At 27.4% G+C, this 21,216-nt stretch overlaps 5 protein-coding genes across 5 annotated transcripts; all 5 read left to right on the top strand.

The window, feature by feature from the left end:
- Positions 1-371: 371 nt before the first annotated feature.
- Positions 372-3,836, top strand: GO595_008128 (nuclear pore complex protein; the record flags this gene model as incomplete). The annotated part of the gene is made up of 1 exon (XM_067921668.1): positions 372-3,836. One exon carries the CDS (start codon positions 372-374, stop codon positions 3,834-3,836), a length of 3,465 nt encoding a protein of 1,154 aa, XP_067771962.1.
- Positions 3,837-4,236: 400 nt separating this feature from the next.
- On the top strand, positions 4,237-5,061 carry GO595_008127 (Hus1-like protein; the record flags this gene model as incomplete). The annotated part of the gene is made up of 1 exon (XM_067921667.1): positions 4,237-5,061. The coding sequence occupies one exon, from the start codon at positions 4,237-4,239 to the stop codon at positions 5,059-5,061; it is 825 nt and encodes a 274-aa protein (XP_067771961.1).
- A 481-nt stretch (positions 5,062-5,542) lies between these two features.
- Positions 5,543-5,965, top strand: GO595_008126 (60S ribosomal protein L23; the record flags this gene model as incomplete). Its single annotated transcript, XM_067921666.1, has 1 exon — positions 5,543-5,965. One exon carries the CDS (start codon positions 5,543-5,545, stop codon positions 5,963-5,965), a length of 423 nt encoding a protein of 140 aa, XP_067771960.1.
- A 2,294-nt stretch (positions 5,966-8,259) lies between these two features.
- Positions 8,260-8,850, top strand: GO595_008125 (Polyadenylate-binding protein; the record flags this gene model as incomplete). Its single annotated transcript, XM_067921665.1, has 1 exon — positions 8,260-8,850. One exon carries the CDS (start codon positions 8,260-8,262, stop codon positions 8,848-8,850), a length of 591 nt encoding a protein of 196 aa, XP_067771959.1.
- Positions 8,851-9,393: 543 nt separating this feature from the next.
- GO595_008124 (Ubiquitin-conjugating enzyme E2 G1) lies at positions 9,394-9,888 on the top strand (the record flags this gene model as incomplete). Its single annotated transcript, XM_067921664.1, has 1 exon — positions 9,394-9,888. The coding sequence occupies one exon, from the start codon at positions 9,394-9,396 to the stop codon at positions 9,886-9,888; it is 495 nt and encodes a 164-aa protein (XP_067771958.1).
- Between the last annotated feature and the right edge of the window lie 11,328 nt (positions 9,889-21,216).

The raw sequence follows: 21,216 nt of genomic DNA, 5'->3' as shown, positions 1-21,216 counted from the left end.
ATGGCGATGGAATTAGAATGAGACCGTTTATAATCTGAACAAACGGACGACTTATTTAGGAAATGAGCAGTGTTAATTCTTCTTAAAATTAAAAGCTTGACGAAGAATTCCCTTCTTTTTCGTCGCTTCCAAAGCGTAACCAACACCTTAATAATGTTACGCATCCACCACCTTCTGCTTCCTCAGCTCCTGTTTCAAAACAACCAGAATCAATAAAGAAACCAATACCGCAGCCAACTTTGTTTCAGCAATTAAATGCTTTTGGTAGTATTAATAACATTTTAACGATCATGTAAAACATTCAATCACATGTGGAACAAAATTTTTACATAACATTTCATAAACACATCAAATCGACCGTTTATTCAAAAATGCAGACCAAAAACAAAAACAGATCAAAATTCCGTTATGACGAAGACATTGTAATCTCAGACATCAATGAAATATATGAAAGGGACAGACACGTTCCGGAATTTTTCGAACTTTTACAGCCGGAAGATGAATATGTCGATGAGAGATACAATCAGATACAAGAGCCGTCTGACCTCTGCGTCATGACGAATGTGAAGAAGTATCCCGAGTGCATTATGCAAGCGATTTATAAATCGAGCAAAAGGGTATTAATGGGAACATTCACACAAATAAGTTCGCATTATTGTATCATAGATAAGGCCCTTTACGTTTGGCCATTTGAAGATTATGATAATGTTAAAGTCATCGACTTTAATGATTTTATTTGTTGCGTAGCGAGCGGTAATATTAATTCTAATGTCCACATTCCGAAGCCTGACGAAACTGTTTTTGTTAAAAAGGTAACAAATATTATCACTGTTGCTACATCATCAGAATTAACAATTTTCCCATGTGTTGGACAGAAAGTATATGACGAATATGAAGGGTCACAAATCAAAACTAAACTTTCATTCAGACCAACATCAATTGCAATTTCAGATAGCGGCCGAATATACTTAGGGAGTTCAAAAGGTAACGCTTACTTATTCCGTTGTAAGTTATGTAAAATCAAAGTTGGTAAATGTGAAGCTCGACAATATGATCGAACCACAAATGGCCTTCAAAAATTACTTCCTTCCTTTATCGGCGAATCCTTCTTAACGGTCCCCTTTTCAAAAGGCTCTATCGTCCAGATTTCGGTTTGTCAGTTCACAGAGGAAGTCGATTACATCACTTTGCTTACTGATCGTTCATGTCTTCATTTCTTTGCGGTTGATTCCAATAAGATATACAAATTGTCGACTTTTGAGGCAGAGAATGTAACTTTTTGTAAAGTTATTTCTGTTCCAATGACAGAGTCACGTTATATCAGATTCATCGCATTTACACGTGACGGCTCACGATTCTTCTTTGGGCCAATAAATTCTTTCTTACCACCGAAGTCCCAACAGATAGTCCACTTACAAATTCGGAAAGGTCCATCATGTTTTGAAGGACAAGAACTTATAGATGCGCATTATTCACTTTCATATACTATATTTATGTTTAGGACATTTATAGCTATAACTCGATTTTCATGTTCACCACATATCGCTATAATGAATCCTCCAGAAGATATCATGATCATCAATTTAAATTCATCGAAGTCATTATCATTTGAGCGTAATTTTAATACATTTAATAATGAATATATTAACCAACATAAGTTGTCGTTATTTAACAATGAGTTTCTATGGCAATATATAATGAAACCTTCACCAGGATATTTGATGACTAATGAAGGAGTCTTCAAACTTACTTTCTCATCGCCGGTTGAATGTTTAATTCGTATCTTCCATAAATCGCAAGGTAATTATGCATTAGATGTTCATAAATGGATAAATGAATATAATAAAAACGACGAATCATTAGCAGCAATTATATTAATGGCAATTAAGTCACCAGAAAGAGAACATAATCAATCATTGTCATTGTTAATACAATGTTCTAATCAAAAGGAAACAGAATTAATGTCAAGGCCTCCATCATCAAATGCATTTCTATTAGTTACTTCACGACTTTTATTTCCTATATTTCATTCGCCTATTTTCCAAAAGACGTTTGAAAAGTTTCATGTTCATCCATTGTATTATGAATTACCACAAAATTTTTTGTCGCAAATTATTTCTTTAAATGAACTTATAAAGAAATATTTACAAAAGATTAATGCCGAAACACAAAATAATGTTCAAAAGCCTAAGAATTCGAGAGAATCAAATAAATATTTGGGGATGTTAAATAACTTTATAAAGATAATAATCGAAGCATTAAAATTCATTGAAATAATTAAGCAACAATCGAAAAGTATTATAACTGAAGCATTTAAAGATTTCCCTAAAGAATATTTTGATCGACTATTAAGTCAAACATTTATATCTTCTGATTTACATAGTTTAATAATGGCATTACGAGAGTTTGCAGTTATGTTATTTAAATGTCCTAATGGCCCTAAACGTGATGATAACTTTGCTAAACAACTTCATCGAGAATGTCCAACATTTTTCTCGGAGAAAGATTCTAAAATAATTGAAGCGTTAGAAGAATTACGTAAATTAAAGAATCCACCTGATAAAACTAAACTTGAAAACATATGTAATATAATAATTAATAATATAAGTGAATATGTAAAACTTGATGAAATATGTCAACGATTAAAGAAATTCGAATATTATAAAGGGATTTTTGATATATCATTAGAAAAGGCTCGTGTTGTCGATCCAATGTTACATGCGATTCGTTGGTATAAAGAAAAAATTAATAAGAAAGGTGACGATGATGATGATACAGGTAAAAATGAATATTATAAGAGACGTGAATGTTATGACTATGTCTTTGATATCCTTGATGAAAGAGATGTCTTTGAAGAAATGATCAAATCGAATGATGAATTATTTCATTTATGTCTTTATCGTGAAGTATTTCCTATGAATTCAAACTCGAAATATAAGAATTCCCATAAATATTCTCGATTAAGGAAAATGCTTTTACAAACGAATTCCGATTTAGAGAATTATCTTAAGGAAAATGCGCCACAATATTTATGGAAATATTATTTCCAACATAAAGAATATGCAATTGCTGCTTCACAATTACTTTTGTATATAAAGAATGAAAAGATAATGACAATTACAAAAAGAATTAAATTGTTAAATAAAGATGTAGCAATTGCACGTGGTACAGGTATGTCAACATTATTAAAAGAAGCGCAAATATTACTTCAAACTGCTGAATCACAAATTGATTATATGAAACGGAAAGAAATTGGTTTAAATGATAACGTAATGATCGATTCTCCACAGAAACTATTTGATTGTTGTTGTGAAAATGGATATTGGGATATAGTTTTAAGGATTTTAAGTTTTTATCCAATAGCTAAAGTTGATAAGACAAATGTTGTGTCTTCTGTTTGGACAAATCTTTTAGTTGAACAATTTTCGGAATTAAAACTTGACGCAATACAACAAATAATTGTTGGAATGGCTGATAACATTGGTATAAATAATAATGTTATGGACTTATATATATTGGTTCCAATTCTGGAAACACATCAAAGAAATGCTGAAAGAAGAGGAAAGAAACCAATTAAACAAAGATTATGGGCATTGGAAACATTACTTATGTGCGGATTTAGTGCATCAAAATTGTTTGATGTGTATTACAAAGCGATAAATGATGAAAAATTGGATAATGAAATTAGATGTGACTTAATATATTGTTTATCTAAATTAATAGAACAAAATGGTAACACAAAGAAATTGGATATGAGCAATATTGTTAATTGGTTTAATAATAATGCTGCTGACCTTGAATACTTTGATGAAGTTTGTAATGTTATAGATCCATAATGGAAAATTTTAATTATCACATCAAAGAATTTGATGCATCAAAACCGTTACTAAAATACAAATTTCTATCGTCATAAATAACAAATAAATATTGAAATGTGATTTGATTGCAATAAAAATAAAAAATAATACACTTATTTGTATTTTAAACAAAAAAAAAAAAAAAAATGAATTCATGTAACAGTAAATCACAAAATTTATTGAAAATGATCATTAGTGAATGTGCAAAATCTCAAATTTAAAAACTTTGATGAATGTTTTGGCAAATGGTTCTTTTGGTGTGCATAAATTTATTATTGTATATAATCAAGAATTTGGAGAAAAGCAAATTCACTGGTGAATGACCGTTAAGCACAAAAGTGTCAGATGAAAGTGAATCGATGAACTTCACTGTTCACAAATGCGTCTTACAGCTGAGATTTCGACTGAGGTATTAGCAAAACTAGTTTCAGCACTTCCTTCTTCAAGTGGTGAAATCGTTCTTCATTTTTCAGAAGGATCTTTATCTATTTGCATCCCACATGATTCAACACAAATTGGTGTTTGGGCTGGTTGCGAGGTTGCTGCGTGCTTCAATAAGTATGATGTTCAATCAAAGAATTCAAACACTGTTTCGATGAAATTATCACCATCTCAATTTGCACAAGCTTTAATACTAGAAACAAGCCCTTCTATTCAAGTGTTCTTAACAAGGAATGGAGACACCATTTTTTTGCAATTCACACATAAAAGTCTTGATGCATTAAAACAATTAGAGCAACGTGTTCCAATATTATTATTGATTCCAAGCGCAATCTCACAATATGCAGAACCAAATTGGGAGCCTGCTTCAATGTGCGTCAGTCTTCCACCGATAAAATCAATAATGGATTGGTGTAAGAAAGCAAAAAACATAAGCAACCAAATAACGCTTTCAATAGTGCATAATAGTGAAGTAGGAGGAACGAATTTGATTCTTCAAGTTGAAAATGAAGTTGTTATCGTTTCAACAACATTCTTTGAATTACAATCAGAAGAAGACGACGAGCTATCAAAAGGAGAGGATTGCAGTGTTCTTGTTGATCTTAAGAAGTTCATCAAAATATTGAAAATACATTCGGTTTTACCAACAATTGCGTTACTGTACATCGTTGATAAAAAGTACATTCGAATGCATTTCGAAGTTCCATCAAATGTTTCATCATCGATTTCGTTAACTTATTTCCTCAACGCTTCTGCTTTATAATAAACGTGCTTATTTTGAATACTTTATTTTAACGATAAAAAATCACTTACAAAATACCCGATAAAAAGAAATTATGAAACATTCACCAAATCCTTGAAACATAAACACTAAAGACATTTTATAAAATTGTTAGTTTTGAACAATGATTTTTTTGATATTGAAAAAAATGAAATTCATATTCATATCATGAATAAATTTTATTGTACTCAACAGTTACAATAGCCTAAAAAACATAAAATCATATATTTTCTTGCTTAAAAAAATTTATAGAATTTCTTAAAATATGATAATAATAAATTTTTTTGATTTTAAAATGGCGAGATCTTGTCAGGGAGCATTCACATTTCTTGAAAAATATTTGTATTTCGCTTTAAAGTGATCAATGGATTATGAAAACAGACAAAAGAGAAAGAATATGGAAACGGTTTTAAACGGCCGCTCCTCAATTTGTGTGGCTGTCATAACCGCTTCCTTTTCGATCATGTCAAAGAGAGGACGCACAGGTCAACAAGGCACAAAGTTCGCTATGACACTCGCTTTACCAGTTGGCGCAGTCGTACAATGCGCTGATAACTCAGGTGCTAAAACAATGTTTGTCATTTCAAAACGTGGTCATAAGGGAAGATTAAACAGACTCCCAGCTGCTACTGTATCCGATCTCATTGTTGTTACAATCAAGAAGGGTAAGCCAACACTTCGTAAGAAGGTTATGTGCGCAGTTATCGTTCGCCAAAAGAGATTATGGCGTCGTAAGGATGGCGTTGTCATCGGCTTCGAAGATAACGCAGGTGTTGTTATCAATGATAAGGGTGAAATGAAAGGTTCAGCAATTACAGGTCCAGTTGCTAAAGAATGTGCAGAACTTTGGCCAAAGATCGCTTCAGTCGCTCCCGCAGTTTTCTAAATTCATTCAATTTCTACTTTTATTTTTTAATATTTCACATCAAATAGCCTATTACATATATGTGTTTCGAACTCATTTCATATATAAAGAATATTCTGGTAAATGCTATAATTGTCTAAAAGATGAAACTGGCAGAATCAAATACAACTGTTACTCTTAAGGACGCGTCCGATTGTAAAACATCAAATTAATAATGATAATAATGAGCATTTTTTGCATAAAACCACTGGCGCCCTATCACTTTCTCTTATATTGCAAGCCAAAAACCAAAAGCATCAATCAAAAATTCAAGTCTAGGGTGACACATAATTATTACTTTTTTGCTTATTTTGTCAGAATCTTTTGACAATATCATAAATCACTCAATATCATCGAAATATTTTGACTTTGAACAGACTTACTTAATTTTTTTCATTTTGTGGGTTTCTTGATTTTGTTTTAATTTATTTGATTTCTAGCACTATAAAACATAATACCATATGATGCTTGTATCAAAAAAATTACAATAATTTGGTTTCTATATTATATTGATTAATTTTGTATTAATTTATTTTTTCTTCCTTTTTTCGGAAACAACATAATAAACTTAAAGTTCATGTAGTATTATTTTCTGGATCAACAAGAAATTTTAAAATTTATTAGATACATTGAGATATATGAAAAACAAAAACATGTTTTTTCTAAAGTATTGAAAAAATTGATTTTGATCGTACCTGGACGCCACCCTTAAAAAGGGTCCTAACGCTCAATTTTTTTCATATAATAATAACAGGCATATAGAGAAAAAAATATTAATCGAAGCAAAAAAAAAAAAAAATGTACTAATTATAAGTCACTTTTATGTAATCGATTCAACTTTTCAGGAAATTTTGGAGCATTTCATGTTTCTTCAAAAAATAATTAAAACCGCAAAAGGGAGTCATTTAACCAAGAAAACCATTTATTTTTAATTTTAATTCTGAATTTTATAGTTGCAATTAATGCAAACGAAATCAACCTCACTGTTATATATGAATTTGAGATATTTGACTTTAAGATAAATCACTTTTTGTCATTACAATACTTTACAATGCGTAAAATATTCAATTTTTGTGATTTGATCAAATTTGAGAAGAAATTCAACAATTTCTCATTTTCATATACTAAATAACTAAATTCATTGTGTGTTCTTGGAAGGCACTGATAATTTTAAAAAATCTTAGCACTTCGAAATTTCTCAAAATTAATTTAAAAAAAAGTGAAAATAAAATGACTTTTAATTTTAATAAAATATAATATACAATGTGATGTTATTCCAGGAAACTATATAATCAAAATGGTAAATGATTATAAAATGAAATATTCTCATGAAAATTTAAAGGAATTGACTGTAGTTAGTCAAAATTTTTGCAAAAATTTAACCCTGTCTCAGTTTTAATCTGTCAATTTTTGAACAGTGTGTCAAGATGTTTCAATGAATTCAAAGCATATCGTTCTGGCAAAACGATACGTTTCTTAACAATCGGTTGATTTCAGTTCAGAGCTACTAATCATAGACATTTTGAAAAACCAAACAGAAATATTCAACGTTGGCATTGTTGGTGAAAAGTTTACAGGAAAAAGAAACATATGCAATCAATTTCGTGTTGGAAAATTTTATGGTGATTACCATCCTACAGTTGAAGATATGAGCAATCGAACACTTATTATTGACAATGAGTCGGTAGATGTTTTTGCTAGTCACTTTGAAGCAGGGAATTCTGATTTTATAAGACTCTATGATCTTTTCATTAAAACCAATAATGGATTTCTCATTGTTTACTCCGTAGATATTAGATCTTCTTTCGAAGCAGTGGAGAACATTTATAACAAAATCACAAAAGATACAGCCGACAATATCCCAATAATCATTTGTGCCAATAAATGTGATCTTGAAAATCGTGTTATCAGCAAAGAAGAAGGAGAAGAGCTTGCACATCGTTTAAATGTGCCTTACAGAGAGATATCAGCAATGAATAACATTAATATTACAGAATCAATTATTGCACTTTACCAAATAAAGAAAAACATCGAAAGTTCATTAAAAAACAATGACCATCGCGGATGCTTTGTTCAGTAAAAACTTTGTACAAAGTTTGTTTTAAGTTTTTCTGAGTAAAGATTTTGCTCCAGACCAAGCTGCAATATTTAATTATTTTTTATCATTTAAAAACGAATGGCTCAATGTGACATTTTACCAAACAAAAATATTTTGACACTATTCCTTTGAATTTTGAATGAATTCAAATTCATTTTACAACGAAAATTATTTTTTTATGGATGCTCCAAAATATTGTACAATCTATGTTGAAGATCTCCCTATGAACTATGAAAGTCGTGAGATCCCTGTAACAAAAGGTTTCCTTATTGATCTTTTCAGAGGGGCTGGAAAGATTATTCCGGATGGAGTTACTATTAAGTACCGTGAAGATCGTGATGGTCGTCCATATGCTTTTGCCTTCATCACCTTTGAAACATGTAAAATGGCTGAGAAAGCCATTGCTGAGTTTAACTATGTAAAGCTCGATGGCCAACCAATTCGTATTTCTATTGCAAATGCAGAGACCAAAAGGATCAGGAGGAGGGGTCTTGGTAAGATTATCATTAAGGGTCTTGATCCATTAATCGAAGTTTCACAATTACATGAAGCATTTGCTAACTTTGGTGACATCATTTCCTGCAAGATTCCAACCAACATAAATCCGCAAGGACAATTAGTTTCACGCGGTTATGGAATTGTACAGTTCCGGCATGAGCAGGATGCCCAACAAGCCATCAATGATCTTCAAGATGCCACCATCAATGGACGTCAGATACGAGTTGAGCCGTGTCTTCGCAGCAAAAAGTCCATAAATGGATACACATGAAGGTGTGGATTTTGGCAATCGTGTTTCGACAGCATAACGCGCCTTGTTATATTTTTTTGCTGAAATGTTATAACATTTCTTCATTCAGAGTGTTACAATTAATAAATTATTGTTAATTGCATTACAAATTATTGTGTTCAAAATTGATATTACAAATTATATGCTTAAAAGAATGAAAATATTATTATATTATATAAGAGGTGCAGTCAAAATTTAAAAAATGAATATTTTTTTATCACACGATATATTTTCAGCTTCAGTGCGATGTGTTGTTATCAGTGGTACATTGTTTGATTGTAAATATATATGCGAAGAAAAAGTAAAAATAAACAAAAACCTTATTTCTTCAATATCTTAATAAATGAGTAATACACAAAAAATTTCATAATGCCATTAAGTACATTCTATAAAGAATTTTTCCACGATTCATCATCTTTGTAAAGTATTCAAAATTATTTATTGTTCATAACGGTCTGCGCCCGATAACATTGAACTTTTTAAGCTCAAAAGGATGGAAGTGACCATATCACCTTTAGGAAGACAATGTCTGCAGCCTCTGTTTTGCTTCAAAAGCAACTCAAAGCTCTTCAACAGGATCCGTCTTCCGGTTTCTCGGCTGGATTGGTAAATGATGACATTTTTAAATGGAGGGTCACATTAATTGGTCCTCAAGGAACACCTTATGAAGGTGGTCTTTTCCCTGCAATTCTTGAGTTCCCTCAAGACTATCCACTCAATCCCCCCAAAATGAGATTTATTTGTCCAATGTATCATCCAAATATCAGAGAAACAGGTGAAGTTTGTATTTCTATTTTGCACCCACCAGGCAACGATGTCTTCGAGTACGAAGATAGGAGCGAAAGATGGCTTCCAATTCATACTGTAGAATCTATTCTTATTTCAGTTATTTCCATGCTTTCAGATCCAAATTGTGAATCACCTGAAAACCTTGATGCTGCCAAAACTTTTAGGAATGACAAACAAGAATATATGAGAAAAGTTCGAAGGACTGTTGAACAATCCTATGATTATTGTTGACATATAAATAGAATTATTAAACCTGTTCTAAAAAAAATATTCTTATTAACAACATTATAAATGCCATAAACCATTTGATTTTGTCATAATGGGGAAAATATCGCCCGGAACAAACAAAAAAATCCAAACGGCGTTTTCCGTTACAGTTTTATAGTGCTAAAATCACTTTCAAGTGATTACATATGTAAAGCATATGAATCAACCGATGATTTATACAAAAGCTTATCACCCATATTGAAAATCGAAGTTTTGATATGTTGCCAGAAAATTGAATTGGGCATTGCAAAAACGTTTTTTGAAAATGTTCCATGAAAAGGAGAAATTCATCCCTCAATCATTAATTAGTCGATTTCTAAAGAGCATAAGTAACGTCATCATTCTTTGCAATAATTTCGTAACGTTCCCAACACCTGTATTTGCATTTAAATCATTTATAATCTTACTTCAATCTTCATATCCTTGCCTTCTTGTTGGAAGCAAAATACTATGGCAAACAAGTGATGTAAACAACAACTTGATGCGATTTATGCAATATTTTTATCGATTTTATTCTCATTTTTATAGTGAAAAAGATTTCACCAATAATATCATTATTATTGCTGTTTTCACAGTTTTCTTTACTTTTCAACCCATAGCCAACTATATAGGCTTATATCGTTCCGGAAAATTAAGTCGAGTAATCGCCTTTTTATCTCTTTTATTTTTCGTTTTAGTTTTACCAATGCTTATAACATGGTGTAGTTCTTTATTAGCCACACTTCTTTATGCGTTAATAGAAGATTCGACGATCAACAAAGTCACAGTATCCATTGAATTTGTTGTTTGTCTTATAATTTTAGTTTTTTTATTCTTAGTTTTTCTTAAAACCATTCCTACGGAACCAATTTATGAAATTGGGAAATCATTTACATGGAGTAGTCAAGTTAATACAATTATTTTTATATTCACATCAATGGTATTATTTTTTTCACGTCTAGCTGAGCTTTATAATGGCATTACAGCTGTCATTTTTATTATCGTATTATTATTGATCATGATCACATATTTATTATTTTTATATATATTTCAACCATTCATTGACAGTATCTATCAAAACTTATTCACAGGCGTTGTCTTTGGATTTACTATTGGCTTAATATTACAATTAATTCATGCATTTGTTCCATCTATGTATACATCGATTATCTTTTACGGATCGATATTATTATCAGTTGTTGGTGTTATAATATCAAATTATTTCCAACAACGTACATATAAACGAGTTAAAGAAACATTAGATGCACTTTCACAAGATGAAATTGATTTTAATGAACGATTTTCAAATCCAACTGAGTTTTTAGTATATGCACGAATTGGATTTCAACAAGCACATCCATATGTATTATCATGGAAACCATTTATATTAGCGATTAATCGATGGCCAACTAATGTCCAATTATGGATACAATATATTAAATTTATTGTCATTTATTATGATGAAAAAGAAACGTTAAATATGATATTAATGAATTTAAAGACAAAGAAATTAAAAAGTATATTTTTGAAGTTATTTGTTAGTCAAATTAGATTTATACAAGAAGGACGTAATCAAAGTTTAACAAAATCATTAAAAAGTTCATTAAAATCCGTTGAAGAAGAAATATCACAAATCCGTAACTTAATTGTAATATATTGGAATTCTATTCAAGATTGTTCTATTAATTCTACGTATAATATATGTACGAATTTACAAAAATCAATTGATTCATGTATCTCTAAATTTAGTTTATTAACTTATATGTGGCCTACCAATTATGTATTAGCCAAGAAATTTGCTGATTTTTATGAAGAAGTTGCATTTGATCCTAAATCTGCACATGAATGGCGAATAAAAGAAGCATATTTACATCGTCATAGTGGTTATCATTTTGATCGTACACAAGAATTAGGTTTTGTCCGATTTCCTTTATTACCACATGATATTCGATCTATTAATCCTTATATACCAGAAATAGAAACAGGGAATAATACTGTTATTAGTAATAGTAGTAGTATAATGTCATCTGCTGATGTTAATGCTCCACTTGATATAGAGAATGAAGTCCCTGATTTTTCACGTTCTAATATACAAGAGATGGCAAAAAGTACAAATCATTTATTTATGAATCGAATATTAATATTAATATATATATCTATTTTAGCATTTAATATTTTAGCTTTATTCCCAATCATTTTTGCTACTTTAAATTCTATAAAACTTGGAACGTATAGTAGTACGATTGATTCATTATGTTCAGTATTTACTAATTTCTCTACTACTGCATTTTTCACAACACATTCACTCTTTCAAAAGAATAATTATCCTATAATTGATTTAGGTGCAGATGATACATTTTTAATTAATGCGTTTTTAACAAGTATTGATTCTTATGTCCATTATTTCCAAAATTCTATTACAAATGAAGCCGTAGGTTTAATTAATAATGAATTTCTTTCAAGTTTCCGAATTCCTTTACAAGTACTTAATGATACAATCCAATCAACAATCATAGAATCACTTAATTATTTTAATGGACTTTTATATCATAATATAACATCAGCGGAAGCAATTAATTCGACATTTTTAACGATTTTTGAAAATAGTTATAATAATTTACAAGAACCTATCTATAAAACAGTTGAAGAATTTACTGCTGATGCAATTTCATTATTTGGTGAATTATTTTCAATGCATATGATTACATCATCAGTATGTTTAGTAGTAATGATAATATGTATTATACCATTAATTAAATTTATCCTTAATATTAAAGAACATTGGACATTTATAATTAAAACACTTAATTCTATACCACGTGTAGCAATACAAAAAGTAATTCATAGTCAAAACAAATCATCAAATGATACAGAAGAACAATTACAAAAAGATGAATTTAAATATCATTATTTATTTATTAATATGGCATCATCACGAAGTACAATTAATGGAATTCCAATAACGCAATTAATTATATTCGTAATTTTATTATTAATATTATCAATAATTGCTTCATCATTCTTTTCTATGTATATTCGAAATAGTAGTTCATCACCTACAAGTTCTATATTATATGTATCTGTTTCTAATTCATTTGAAACATTATTTTATGTATCTAATTTTTTACTTAGAGCTAATTTATCTGATAAAGTTTTAATATATGAAGATACTAAAGATTCTATACGTGACACATTAATGGCATTAAACTTATCTAATTTAATTGAGAAATTCTTATATAATGATTGGAATGGTTATCATATTGGATTATTCTTTTCTAATATTGAAATGATGGATAAAGTATTAGAATGGGATGGGAAATTTGATTTAGATAACTTTTATAAGTTACCTAAATTTGTCTTATTACAAATTGCTAAAAATATATTAGTTAAATATCGAGATTATATTGGATTACAACCTAATTATGATCCTGCTACATTTGATGATGATTTAGATTTAGGTATTTCGATATTAGGTTCATATTTACCAGCAAATTTAATGCCTGAAATTCAAGCTGATTTGAAACAATTATATAATGATTCTATCTATAGTTTTAATTTTGTTATATTTCTTGGAGGTATTTTATTCTTTGTAGTCGGTATAGTAATAATTACATTAATATTTAATGTATATTATCATATATTACATGCATTTCAAACACTTTTAGGTACATTATCAATGATTGAACCTGATTATTATAAAGATTTACCAAACGTAATGAAATTATATTCTGGTGTTAGTGAAGGTAAAGTAGCACAAAATCAAAATATTATAAATTCATATTCCAAAGTTGAATCTGAAATACCTGAATCGATATTTGAATTAGATCAAAACTTTAATTTAATAAAAATTAATACAAATGCAATGAAATTAATACAATTAGAAGATGATAATATACCAGAACAAACACATATTAATCTTTATATAACATTTGAAGATAATGAAATCCTTACTGAACTTAAAAAACAAGTTACACATCAAACTCCACAAAAAATTTCATTTTTAACCCAAATTCGAATAAATTCTACAAATAAAATCATTGAAACTAAATTAACATCAATATATGTACCTAATGATAAAGTATCTTTAATATTAATTCTTTCGGAAGAAAATAATAATACAATTGAAACACAACAAATTCAAGAATTAGAACAACGAATTAAAACAATAAAAATTGCTTCTGTTCCTGAGAAACTGAAATATATCTTTACATCTGATAAAAGAACAAAAATTTCATCCGATTTCTCATTCATTATTACAATTGATTTATGTAATTTTTCGGATTATTGTTTAAATCATTCATCTTATGAATCGATACAATATTTCGAACGTTTTAATAATCAAATCGAATTATTATGTAATCAAAAAGAAAAAGATTTGGTGAATTTAAGTCCTGTAGGAAATACATTCTTATTAAGTAATAATCTTTCAAATCAAACTTCGAATTATTATAATGCAACAATTGAATGTATAAGATTCGTTTTCGATATTTATGATTTCGCAATTAATAATGGATATCAAATTAAATGTTGCATTGTGATGAATAAAAATGTAGTATCAGCAGTAAGTACAAATAGAATAGGATTCTTCGTTTATTCATCTTACGTTCACTTCGCGTTAAACGCTTTACATAGTGTTGACGAAGGTAATTTGATAATTACAAAGAAAATTTTCGAATTACTTCCACAAAATTTGACAAAAAATTCATCAAGACTTCAAATTGATGGTAAAGGAGTTTATTTATTGGATTTGAAATTAACAAGAAATAGTTAAAAAAAATTTTTTTTATTTGAATAAAAGTAAATATCATTAAATTTTTGTTGTTTTAATCAAAACATTAATTATATTTGGTAACTTTTAGGGAGCGATGTATCTTCTGCATATTGCAATAACTATGAAATTCTTTCATTTCTTGAAAAAGAAGAAATTAATAACACTTTTTTATTAATAGATATCTGCATCAATTGCATCAGATAATTTCTTTATTTTCCAATATTTCCATAAAAAAATCCAATATCAATAAATTTTCACGATATTTATTCTGTTTCATAACAAAAATTGTTTAATTACTGGATTAATGATAAGATTGTAAGCTTGATTTCTACAATAATTTGATGTTATAAAATTATATTTAAAATTAAGTTAAATTATTTAAAAAAAAGCATTTCAAAATGGTATCCAGAAATAGTTAAATTATATATTGAACAAAACGTAATTGATATTAATGCTAAAGATGTTTATTTATTGTAATTAATATTTTTTCAAAAAATAATTTTATTCTATTTCATAAAAATATTTGGAAATTATTCAAATTATCAAAAACAGCACTTATTTTATAACTTAACGTAATGATCTAGAAATTAGAAAATTAAATCTTGTTTAAATAAGAATTTTTTATTGTAAAGAATTATTAAACACTTTCAAAATCAATCATTGGAATCCAATGTGATCAAACTCAAAAAGTGTCTAGCGATTCAATTTTTGAATAGAAAAACAATCGTTTGTTATTAAATTGCTAGTAAATTTCCCTATCGTCTTGACATCTTACATTAGCACTGTAAGTTAGGCGCACCAGTTTATCTGCGTTTTTAGAGAACGGGTCCTATTGTATATGAATGTATGGCATATTTATTCGATATTGATAAAGATATTTACATTTTATGTTGAGTTTATAACTGACAAATTGAATATTAGGTGAAGTTGAAGTGATCCTTTAACGTATAAATTTTAGTGAAAAAGTCGACCCTGTCTCAGAAATCACAAAAAAATTTTTTGATTGGGTACAGGTCTTTTTTTTTCAGATATTGAATAAATAAACATATTTATAGAAATGCCATGAAAAAAACTAATTTCCTAGTAGACAGATTTTCGATATCTTATTTCATTATCTGACTTATCAATTTTAACTAGAAAGTCAATAATTCTCTAATAAAAATTAGATTATTTTTAATATCAAAAATAATATATATAATGAAATATATTATAAAACACCTAAAATCACATGCGTAAACCAATTTTATATGAAGATATATTTGTTTTATTTTTAAGTGTCAAATCTTTAAATAAAAGTTTTTGTCTTATAAAGATATAAAAATATTATTTACTGTTATTATTAATCTTTATTATATATTTTTAAGGATTAAAATAATGAGAACAACGAGATAATTTTATTCTATTTGGTGTCAAACGACCGTTTAGAGAATTCTCTACTAGTTCTCTACTAAGTACCCTGAGTCAAAAATTTTGACTTGAAGAAAAATCTTCTTACCAATTGAAATATGTTCCGTATTTTAAAATGCAATATTACTGTAAGTAATGAAGTAAAACTTAGTTTTGTTTTGAATTAAAAAAATTTGCCTAGCAAAATTATGTTTCTCATTTGAAATTCAAAAATTGTGAAAAAAAAACTATTCAAAACCGTTTTTTATGGGTAGTTTCGATACATAAAAGTGACAGTATAGGCAAGAAACATGTTTAAATTTTTTCGAAATAGACAAGTCAATAATCCAGTAATAAGAGAATGGATCAAATTTTTTACCGCACCTTTACCAAAGAAAGATGGACAGTTTTCGCTGTGTCCAGAAGTGTTCCAATTATTAATATCGTTACCAGAACATAATTATACAAAACAAGAATTAACAGGAATTGGAAACAAAACGGAAGAGGAGTATTTCACAACGTTATTTCAGTTAGACATACCTTTATATCAACAATATCCAGTAATTGTAAATTATTTAAATTCAAACATGTTAACCATTCCTAACTATGAAAACTTTATTCCAACATTATTACCAGTTTTATTCCAGTATTTAATTCGTTTTATTAATAAAATCAAATTTCTTTTTCCCAAACATGCAAAAGACAAAACAGATTCAATTGTAACACATGAAAATCTCATATCTCTTTTTCAATTATTTTCAAAAATTCCGACTTCTTTTGAAGAAGTAATTCAACTATCAAAACCATTATTTGATCAATTTCAAAAATATTTATCTCTTAATGAAGATTTACCACAAAAAGAATACATTGACTTTTACTCAAACTTTTTTAATGTTTTAATTTCCTTTTCTATGGACTCACCATGTTCAAAAGATGAATTTTTACCAATTTTTAATTTTTTTGCCGAATATTATGAATTTTGGGCAATGAAATATATAAGTAATTCAGATCTGTTTGATGAATCTCTTCTTGATCAGTGTTGTCATGCGCCTTTGGTTTTCCTTAAGCTCGATCAAGAATTTGCCATAAAAATTTCAAACACAACGTTAAATTCAATACTTTTCGTTGGATTCAATTTACTGAGCTTTATTTTTGGGGACCCCCATCGATCAAAACCGATACAAAAAGTTTTTGAAGTTGGGTGTTCATTTTTACAATTTTTAGAATATTATGCATCTTTAGGATGTGATTTTTCCAAGGTTGTATGGAACCATCAAATGTTTCATTTTACATGTTTCTTTTTAATATGGACAATTGATCGATTTCCATATGTTTCGTTTGAAGTTAGTAATGATTTTAATAAAAATGAATTAGAAATAACATCAAATGAATTTATAAATTCACTAGAAAAAATTGATATTGAAAAATTTGAATTTTTAACAATATCTGCATTTAAATTTCCATTAGAAGTCTCCGAAAGTATTACATTTAATAAAGATCCATCACAATTATCACAATATGATTTTGATATTCTTGATGAAATGATCACAAACGTTGAAAATCTTAATTTACTTATGAAAATCTTTCAAGGCTTTTCGATTCATCCATATTCTGAAAAGTTTTTAGAGACATTTATAGATATTATATTAAATTTTTCCAAGAATTATTTAAGTCCAAATTATAATTCCATTAAATTGACATCAATTCCTGAGTTAATTTCATCATCAATTTTATATTTTTTATTACAATTTTTACTTTCTATTGATATTAATATGGTTGCAAATTCATTAACATTAACTAATGGTTATAACTCATTAGTTAATAGTTTAGCATTTTTTCCACAATATAATATGTGGACAACAAAAACAATTGATAGTTATTTAAACTTTATATGTCTTTTAAGGAAAACTATTTATCAATTATTTGAACAAATTTATATTAAATCACCACAAAATGCGTCGAATGTTTTCACAGCAATTTGTAGAATTTTTTCTAATTCTACACCTCAAATGATTGATGAATCAGTAAAGTTTTTATCTGTTTTATTTAAAGCTGATCCAAATTCATTTATATCAGCAATATCATCTGATAAAATTAATATCATATGTGTTGATTATCAATTAAAATTACAATCATTAGAATTAAACTTGATGATTGATGAAATTAATTCAAGTTTTTTACATTTTGTATGTCAATCAAGTATACAAATGTTTAATTTTGTTGAATTAGTTTTACGTGATGATAAAACTCGATGTTTATTCTTTTGTGTTAAATCATTTGTTGAAATTTTATTTCATTTTTTATTCGATATAAATATTCAATCATTTTCACTCGATTTAATTAAAAGAGGTTTATTATTGGATTCATTTTCATTTAATTTATCTGAAATGGAACAAACTCCATTTGATAATTTGTTTCCTTTAATGATAAAGTTATTTCATCAATCATTAATTCATATAAATGATCCGAATTGGATAAATTTAATCTTAAAATTCTTAAAAATGAACATTGAAATATTCCAATTAAATCGTCGATCAATTTTATCATATATTGAAAAGTTTAAATATATGGAAACTATTGCATTATTACCAAGTATTGCAACTGAATTTAATGATCATATGAAAGTAATAAATTCTGTTTTAAGATGTTATGTACCATTAACAGAAGGTAATAATCAAATGCGAAAACGAGTTACAAAATTCCCAATGATAGAATTACAAAAATATATTCAAGGATTACCTTTTGGTGAAGAAACTATTAATATATTATTACGTTTATTATTCGAACAACCAATTTCATTATCAAATTGCCCAAATACAGCAGAAATTCATAACCAAAGAATTTTACCATTTTTACATGGAATGACAAAACATCTGAAAGAACATCAACAAATATTTCATTATATTAATCAAATTTGTATCTCATCTGTCACGAATAAATTACAAGTTTTTCGATCTAAAATGCCAATATGTATTATAAAATATTTCGAATCATTTCCTTGTTATAATGATTGTAATGAAAATGAACAAAAATCAATAATATGTTTACTTTCATTATTTTCTACTGTTTCATCATTTATATTTCATTGGAAGACATTTTTCGAATGTATTCATTCAATGAATATAATCGATAATAAATATCGCCCATGGTGGAATAGTTTTTTAATATCAAGTTTTACTAATATGTTAACATCAAATACATATGAAAATCCTTCTTCTTTTATACATTTTGATGGAAGACTTTCTGGAATTTATGTTCCTGAAATTCCGAGTTCTTTAATATATAATAAGTTTTCTTTTATGATTAGATTTGAACTTGGCGCAGTTTGGGGATTTCCGAATACTAAACCTTATTTATTTTCTTTAATTACTACTTCTAATCAACGATTTGAATTATTTTTCGAAGATAAAAATCTTGTAATAGAATATCAATCTAATGAAAAAGATCAAATTATTACATATAAAATTAATCATGTTTTTGTACCTCATCAATGGTATAACATTGTATTAACAGTTGATAATAATATAATTTTATTTTATATTAATGGTGTATTAACACAACAATTTATATGTAAGAAAACTATTAAATTTAATCAAGCAATTAATATCGTAATAGGTAATGTATCTAAATCAAAGAAGAATTTCTTCGATTCGCCATTAATATTTAATATGAGTTGTGTTTATTTATTTAATATAGCATTAAATAATTCAACTATAATATCTTTATCACATTTACCTAATGATTTTATATATTCATTTTCTTCTTCAACTACTTCATTATATAAAGCTTTACCTCAAGAATGTATACAATTATTTAATGATTCATTAAATTCACATTTATTATTTTGTTATAATGCGAGAATGACAATTGATAATTTTTGTGCAAATTTAGCACAAAATTCAATTGGTAAAGCAACTGTTAAAGGTCAAATTATACCATTTTCTACAACATTCTCTGATGTAGTAGCAAATGTTGGAGGATTAAAAACATTTTTCCCTTTATTTAAACAAGTTAATTTATCTATATTAAAAGAAGAAAATGATTATTCATCAAACTTTTTCGAGTCATTACTTGGATTATTTTCATTGTTTTGTCATGGTAATGATATACTTCAAGCTAACTTTGATCAATTCGATGGATTTAAATGTTTAGCTTCATTATTTTTAGAAATTAGTCCAAAGACTTTTTCATATAAAATCATTAATCATTTGTTGAATTTATATTTGGAATTAAATTGTGATGATTATAAATTAAATATGATAAATGATATTTGGATGAATTTCGAACTTTGGCATCATGTACCTATCGATATACAAATTTATGTAATAAAAACTGATAATGAACAAATATTTAGAGAAGATCCTCATTTGATTATATCAACTATATCAATTAAATCGATTTTATTATTATTATTTAATGAAAAAAATGTAGAAATACGTAAAGTATTATGGGAATTTATAATATCTTTAGCAAAATTTAATTTTAATTTTACTGATATGCAATCATTATATGAATTTTCATTTTTGTCTTCAGATACTAAATCACAAACAAATAATGAATCGATTTTAGATGATGAATCACATTCAGTTGATAAATTACATTTAAATGTTGAATTACATTTAGAAATATTAGAAAATATGTATATATTAATGTCCGAAAAAGTTCATAATTTCCATAAAATCGTTGAGAAATATGGTTATTATGATGAATTTATTACATTATTTACATCTAAACATGAAGAAATTCGATTATTTGGATTAAAGTTTTTAGTCTTAATTTATGACTTTGAATCAAAAGGAATTTTAATTAAACCAAAACGTAATTTAAGTGATACATTTTTAACTATAATAGGAACATTTAATCATCAAAACTTAACACAAAAAATGTGGGATAAATCATTAGAATTATTCTTCAGTAATAATCCATTCATAATGGATCATATATTTCCATTCATTTCATATCTTTCGAATTTTTATGATACTGTTTTAATAAAACATTTTTTAATTGCATTAAATCGAATTTTAGATGATAATATGGAAACATGTAATTCTATATCATCTGTAAATTCGTGGTATTATTGGCTATTCCATTTAATGTTACAATCGAATAGACCCGAAATATTATTTAATAATAAAGATGAATTAAAATCAGTAATA

The sequence above is a fragment of the Histomonas meleagridis genome, assembly GCF_020186115.1.
Source record: "Histomonas meleagridis strain 2922-C6/04-10x chromosome Unknown contig_6, whole genome shotgun sequence".
NCBI lineage: Eukaryota > Parabasalia > Tritrichomonadida > Dientamoebidae > Histomonas > Histomonas meleagridis.
The sequence above is the reverse complement of the archived record's forward strand: the minus strand, read 5'-3'. Positions and strand labels throughout refer to the sequence as shown.